The sequence below is a fragment of the Etheostoma spectabile genome, chromosome 13 (genome assembly GCF_008692095.1).
Source record: "Etheostoma spectabile isolate EspeVRDwgs_2016 chromosome 13, UIUC_Espe_1.0, whole genome shotgun sequence".
Lineage (NCBI taxonomy): Eukaryota > Metazoa > Chordata > Actinopteri > Perciformes > Percidae > Etheostoma > Etheostoma spectabile.
This window is the reverse complement of record NC_045745.1, coordinates 22,583,153-22,590,669: the sequence shown is the minus strand read 5'-3', so window position 1 is coordinate 22,590,669 and position 7,517 is coordinate 22,583,153. Positions and strand designations below refer to the sequence as shown.

Genomic DNA, 7,517 nt, shown 5'->3' with positions numbered 1-7,517 from the left:
TCCAGGGTGTTCCTACAGCAGATGTTAGGGTGTTTCACCTTTTGTCTGCATTAGTTGAAGCATCCCTTGGGACAAAATTAATGTGGAGAACTACTTCTTGTGCAGGAAGTAGCAAAACAGAATGATGTGGATTTTCACACACAAATAGGGTTGCTGTAAATGTTGACTTAGCTTTGTTCTTGACCCCATTTATCAGTCAGGGCATTTCGTCTGCCTGTACAGATTTTTGCAGTACAAGGGAAGTACTGTGTGTGAGTTTGGAAGTGTATCTGACTTGAAAAGAGAACACTGGAAAGTTTCCACAATACTTTAGAGACATTCAGCAAATGCACAGATACAAAATGAGGCTGTTCATGACTACTTGGATACGTTGTTGGACCAAGTCAAATTAGTTTTGTTTAAATAGACACAGACTGATTTACATTTATCGGTTTGGCTTGTTTCACCATGTCATTAAAATGTGATTTGCACTCAAGAAACAATTGCATAACTTATTCCATTTTGTTTCTTTATTCAGTTTTAATTGAAGTTCATTCCCCCTTTTTTCAAAGCAGTGTTCTGGTCTATGGCCACTTTAAATCTGCCATCACAGCAACCCAGCCATGCAAAATCCTTTCAGAATCAAACAATCATTCCTTTTTAGGCTAACAAAAAGAAAGCAATAATAATAATCAATAAAACAAAACACAGCAAAGGCACTTGAATAACCCGGAATACCCTGCAGAGCAGTAGGTAAATATTTACTACCAGTATTCTACATCCAGGGGAATTGATCTGTGCACTCGCTGCACTGGCCGATTGTGTGGGTAGGACAAGGGGCAAATTAACCTGCCAGTTACATATAGGTGTGTCTATTATATGTTCAGCTGAACAAACCACTCTTTCTCACATTAACCTAAACATCCAGGCTTGTTGAGTCTAATATGACTTTGCCACCTGCATCACAGAACACAATACACACTCATAAACAAGTAACACATGGAATTACTTATTGAAATTGGCAATTGCAATTGCTTCATTTCAGTTACATCAGGCTTTTGTTAATCCCCCATAGGAAATCAATTTCACCACACAGCCTAAACCTAAAGGCAAGTCAGTTGGAGGAGGATAACACGCTGCTACAATTTCTTCCATGACAAATTCCACAATCGAGTGGTTTGTTGATGGAGGGAACCCTGTTTACAGTAAGAGCTAAAAGATGTGACTTAGATGGGAAAAAAAGAATGTTCCACTTTTATGATAATGTATGTATCAAATATTTCTCTATTGTGTTCAGATCTATTTAAACACTAAAATACTTGATGGATCTGCACCTTTGCTATCACAACTTGCATGCTTAGAAGAATAAAATGATACCTCAGAATTACTCTGTGTACATTGGTGCATAACTTGGCCCCTAGGGCATTGTGCAGAAAATATAGTTTGCGGTCCTTATTTTTCTAGGGGTTTCCTTTATTTTGATAGATCCTCACTCCAGCCATACAAAGGAAGGCAAAAACACCATGTACACCAGACCATAATCTGTTACACAGTAGGTTTGACAGACTTTGTTTATCATCAGCTGTTAAATAATTCATGTGAAAAAAAAATTATTAACAGCTACTGTTAACTCTTCATTCGAGATAAAGGCGGGTGACTCTATGGGGTTTTGCTCACAGTTTTAAGGTTCCAATGGATTTGCGAGATTTTGTCACAAGCTCTCTTCAATATTTTAATGGGTAAAGCTACATTGCATAGTTTCTGTCGCCCCCATGAGGACTTCTAAGTATCAACAACAAAACTGTCCAAATCAAAAGGAGCTAGTTAAGGTAGTTTGGGCATCTGGCTAGGATGCCCCCTGGGCGCCTCCCCTGTGAGGTGTTCCAGGCACTTCCAGCTGGGAGAAGGCCTCGGGGAACACACAGGACTAGGTGGAGGGACCGCATCTCCACCCTGGCTTGGGAAAGCCTCCAGATCCCCCAGAACTAAAAGAGGCAGTCATGTGGATGAACGTCTCCCTTGTTAAATATTTGTAAATCACCTACTGACTATTACTAAGACCAACTTTGAAAATATATTTAATATTGTAAGACCGTGTGAAAAATAGTTTAGGCTAATGCAGTTTAAATAACAAAATTAACAATAGTGAGCCAAGCGTCGAGGATAATGGAGCACTATGGTAGCTGTTGAAGAGCAGCAAAAGAAAATGAGGTTGAACATTGGTTTTGCCTTTTGAAGGCTCTGAGAATGGACAAAGGTATTTGGCTTGACAACCAAGTTATTCAATATTTGTTGGAAAGATCACAGAGCAAAGAAAAAATGTCGAACTAAATTAATTATCACTGGATGGACTGTTGTACATTATTTGAAAAGTAAATACCTTTGCTGGAAAGTCCATTTGAAAATAACTTAGTGGCCATAGTTGTATAATATTATACAAAATCTATGCACAACAATCCGTATGTTATCCTACTAAATTACAGCAACTGCCGGCCGGTCACGCGACAACCAGTTGCATGAAGGTTAAAGGTGCCCTGCCATGCAAAACCGTTTCTACTTGCATTTTTTGAAATATGGGTTCATATGTGTTTGTGTTGTGTCGTGAATGTGAACAGGAACTGATACCTCTTCTGTCAGCTTTAGCCACAGAGAAATCTGGCCAATTACAAAAGCTGGTCAGTCTGATGTTATGTTGCCTGAGCTCATTACTAATAATAATAATGTTTACTTTATCAGTCCCGCAAGGGGAAATTACAATTTACACTTGGTTGTTATTACACGTAGGCCTGAATTACACACACATGCTCAGTACCTATACATGCACTTATGGACTAATGGCATCTCTCCAGTTACCAGTCCACCATTATACTTTGGTCTGTACGGGGATTGAACCAGCAACCCTTCGGTTCCCAACCCAACTCCATACTGACTGAGGTACTGCCAACCCCACTGTTCGTGAGCTTGCCCAGTTGCACTGGGTAAAGGATGCTAATAGCCAGGCTCTCATTGTCTGGCTGTTAGCCAATCAGAGTCAAGCAGCTGAGCTTCTTGAATATTAATGAGAAATGGCAATCGAGCTGAGTCTTCCCACCAGGCTTTCTATACTATGCTACAATGACTTGAAACAAGGTAACCAAGGTATTTTCATTTTCAAGGCATTCATTCATTTGTTCACAAAAAATGTTACAGAGTCCATGGTAGAACTTCATTAACACAAAGTAATGAAATATTTGTAGCAGGGCACCTTTAACTTAAGTGGTCTTTACAGTTAAATGTAGCTGGATTACTTTACTGTGAGCTGGGTATAAAACACTGTGAAGTCACAGATGACAGGAGGTGACAGGAGGTGAAACCTCTGACCTGTTGACTTCATGCCTGTCTCCGCCCATTGTGACATTTTCAAGGTGTAGTGCAGGGATATATGATCCACCGTCAGCACAGTGTAATTTATTTAGAAAATTATTTGGATGTTTTATTTTGTTTCTGTGTTTGACTTCCTGTCCCGCACAATCTGCCAATCTGCCCTCCCATTGCTGCGGAGTTCCCAAAAATAGAAGCTCTGCTTATCTGCTCCGGAGGGCTGTGGATCGCCAGAGCTGGGACGGAGTTGGAACGCAGCCGTTCCACAAACAACATTGACTTTAATGGAAACCTTTATACACACATTCCTCTGTTTGCTTACATTTCTTTAGTTATATCTAGATTTAACATGGTCAAATCAACTGATAAATAGACATTTTACTTCAGAAATACTAAATAAATACAAATGAGATATCATAAGATGTATGTTTTTTTCCAAATATGATGCTTTAGAAAACTCATTATAGCATATTTCTGAACCAATTCAACCCTTAATCAGTGCTGTTTGGTTTTGGTCGTTGTTCTAGCTCTGCAGCACAGGAACCTGAACATGGCCACAGTTGAAAGCAACAGTACAGTTGCTGCAGTAAGAAGTAATAGCAGTACATCCAAACAGTAGTATGCATACCAGGGCATTTTATAGGCCTCTGTACGCAAATGAGGAGCCCCTTTATTGCGCATCACATATTCCACCCAAAAGATGGCCTGATCCATGGGTGCTATCGGTTGATCTCTGTGTAAACGTGAGAGTCTTTGCATGTTCTGTCTGTAGCTGTCATGATAGAGCACTTTGTTAATACCTTGCTCAAAATTGTGGCCATTAACATCAGCTAGCTGAATGATCTTTCCGGCACCTCTCTCCTGCAGTCGTAAAAGGTTGTCATACTGGTCAAAGAACAAGGGTATACCAAGCACAGGGACCCCGTGGTAAATGGCCTCCTGGACTCCGTTGGTTCCTCCATGAGCTACAAAGACTTTGGTCTGCGGGTGACCCAGGAGGTCCTTCTGTGGCATCCAGTCCACTATCAGGGTGTTGTTTCCCAAAGTAGAGGGACGCTCCCCCTTGTGCCTCCAAATCACCTGATCCGAAAAATGATATTGTAAATATACAGCATATATACATTAGCAGATATACAATAAAATGATGTTGCCATTGTATTATTATTAGTTTTACTTTTACATAGAGAGCACTTTCTAAGGTACTCAAAGATCCTTTAAGTTAAATAAATATCAATACAAGTGAAGTGTAGTGTAGGACAGCAGAAGTACATTTCTTTCCCCTTTATTCTATGTTGCTATTTGTACAGCTTGGGTAGCTCATGGATGTATGATAGCATCTCACTAGTGTCTCTAAAGGTGTACCAGAAGTCCAAGACCTGCAGAGCGAGGTGAACGAGCTGACTAAATTAACAGGTTTAACACTACTATGTAAGTACCTGTACTACTGTAGAAATTTGCACCATTAGTTTTTTTTTATGCTGCTCACGATTTAGGCTAGGCTACTCATTCTGGCATGCTAGCTTGCAGGGTTAGCATGCTAGCTTGTAGCATGCTGCGGCGTGAATAAACTGTTAACATAAACCATAGATGTTTTTTAAATACTTTTAACGGAAAAATGCTCACTGGGTACAGCAAAGTTTGATGTTCATGCTTTACTCAGTGAGGATAATATGTCTTTGTAATACTTCTTTCTATAACCATAGGTTTTCTGTTTTATTGTAATTGTGTTTAAATAACATGGTTCATGTTATATTTAAGTTTTCTTAATAAATTCAAATTTATAGCAGCCTGTGTCACATGGTTGCTTTATACTTTAACTGCAAACTGTTAATGTGTTGGTATGAATTTGTGTAAGTGATTAATTGCTTCCTACGTATCTGTAAGGCTCCCTATGTCAAACATTTTTGAGCATTTTGAACTGCACATTTCAGTCTTTTTAACATTTCTTATCTTTGCAAATGTAAATCACTGGGCATGTGTTACCTTGTGAGGCATCTTGGCAAAGACACTGGCGATTTCCTCTGCAACCTCTTTGGGCAAAGCATTGACCAAAGTTCCCAAAGTCATGATGATAACTCCGTGCTCCCCTGCACTCTGAACAAACTCCTCCAGGTCTGCTGGCAAAGGTTGGGCTGGTTTGCACTGGAACCCTCCGATGTAGATGGCATTTGGCATTGTGGGCCGAGGGAATTCAAACACAAAATCTGACCGAAACAGCCAAATATCTGCTTCCTGAAGAAGTGAGAGGATGTCACATCCACCCTGGATATATTCATCACAGATGGCATCATAGGTTGGCCCCACCAGGAATTTCTGCTGGAAAACTATAACGGAGTAGAAAAGAATGTTCTTGACCCTTTGGAGGAAATTCATTTTGTCCGTTAAGCCCGATCCTGGCACTGGGATATAAGAGACTGGTGAAGGGGCTAACGCAAAGTGGCCTTCACCGCTGGTGATCCAGCGAACATTCAGCACCACAGGCAGTTTAAGATACTTGGCTAGTAGAACCCCTGGTGCCATAGCTGGGTCAGTGAGAACAAGATCAAATTGGGAATCCTTTAAGCTTTTGACCATATTTTCATCATCAAAGATTTTAATGAGGACTTCAGACCACAATGAATGAGCCTGAGAAATCATAGACATGAAATCCTTGGTGAGTTTGAAGAAAGTAAGTGCTGAAGCCCCCTCTCTCTGCGCCTGAAAAAACAGTATAAAAAATGGTGAAACTGTTATCATTTTAATACTTGAAAATTACAAATTGAGCCATGTGAGGTTCAAGAGATAATCAATAATGACAAACCCTCATATGCTCTTGTAGGTACACCTCAAAGAAGTTCTCAAAACCTACATCCATTTCTATGGTAATGGACTTGTAGACAGGAGACTTTTCTGAGATGTACCAGCTGTTGGAGGCCCTCATCACAGTGATGCTGTGTCCTTTGGTATGTAGTTCTTCCAGCAGGATTTTCATATTGATCCAGTGGCTGCCGTCGACAGGGAACACCAGAATGTTTCCACCATCACAAGGTGGTGTGAAGGAAATCAGACATACACTGAGGAATACAAATATTCCACACATACGATGCAATGACATGGTTCCTGGAATGTGAGAGATAGATAGTAACATGAGAGACCTCTTCAGTTCAACATTTTGTCCAGGAGAAAAGACGAACAAGTTTATTTATTATTCTTAGGTAACATTGATATAAAGATACAGTTCCTGCTGGTAAAATAAATCTGAATCAACAGCTGTAGTTTTTATTTAGAACAAAAAGTGTGATGCTGACCATAACTTGATAATTTTTCTTAAATTCACTTACCTATGCTCAAGTCTGGCAATTCGCCCGAAGAACAACAGTTCATCTGAAGGATTCCTTATATAGTTGAGTTCAAAATCCAGTGTCAGAGATGGTCGTTTCTCTTAGATAAAAATGAGTTACTTATTGCCACACGTGACAGATGAAGGTATGGCACTGTGAATGTTCTGCAGATTACAAACAAAGAGATTATTTCTTCTATGTCATGACATCATAGTTTAATAATTTATTTTGGCCATGTTAAACTGCTAGCAGTGTCCTGTCCAGTTTTGCAATTGGGTTTTTCTCTTTCATACAAGCTTGCCTCAGAAGAACATGTGACCTCTTTCATAAGAGTATTAGAGTGGGTTGTGTAATATTAACCCTTCATGGCTTTCATGCATATCATGTTAAAAGTGCAAATAAATACCTGGAGAAAATACAAAGGGGTTACCTTGATTAATCAGTTAGTCATGCACATATTTTCTGCAGGTTTTTGACATGGAGGTTTGTTTACTACACTTTAGGTACTGTAGGTTGCAGGTCTCAGAACTGAACTCAGTTGATCTGAGGCATGTACTCTCATATCAGTTTGGATTGTCACCCAAGTTATTCCTCATCTTTTGGAAAGATCACAGACCAAAGAAAAAAGGTTACATTAAATAAATTATTTCTGGGTGGACTGTTGCCAGTTGTTCTTTTATAAGAAATGGAAATACCTCTGGGGGAACTCTTTTGGAAAAGCACGTAGCGGCCCTTTAAAGTGAACAATATGGACACATCAATCTAGTCAGAAAAGTGTAACCGCGGTCAATGTCACCACTGTTAAACAAACACACATTCCACTGTTTGCTTTTTTCCATTTACAGATTGAGCGAGCAG

The 7,517-nt window shown here is 39.7% G+C and overlaps 1 protein-coding gene across 1 annotated transcript; it reads right to left on the bottom strand.

Moving 5' to 3' along the window:
• Positions 1 to 810: 810 nt before the first annotated feature.
• Positions 811 to 6,935, bottom strand: ugt5d1 (UDP glucuronosyltransferase 5 family, polypeptide D1). Its single transcript, XM_032533471.1, has 4 exons — positions 6,660 to 6,935; positions 6,140 to 6,438; positions 5,323 to 6,036; positions 811 to 4,419 (listed from the first exon to the last, which is right to left on the bottom strand). Exons 1-4 carry the CDS (start codon positions 6,700 to 6,702, stop codon positions 3,835 to 3,837), a joined length of 1,641 nt encoding a protein of 546 aa, XP_032389362.1. The 5' UTR covers positions 6,703 to 6,935; the 3' UTR covers positions 811 to 3,834.
• Between the last annotated feature and the right edge of the window lie 582 nt (positions 6,936 to 7,517).

Excerpts from the sequence above, each read along its gene's own strand:
- ugt5d1 (XM_032533471.1), bottom strand. The coding sequence starts at position 6,702 with ATGAACTGTTGTTCTTCGGGCGAATTGCCAGACTTGAGCATAG. Across the intron at positions 6,037-6,139 it reads ACCTACAAGAGCATATGAGG|GCGCAGAGAGAGGGGGCTTC; the intron begins GTTTGTCATTAT and ends CTGTTTTTTCAG. Across the intron at positions 4,420-5,322 it reads TTGCCAAGATGCCTCACAAG|GTGATTTGGAGGCACAAGGG; the intron begins GTAACACATGCC and ends TTTTCGGATCAG.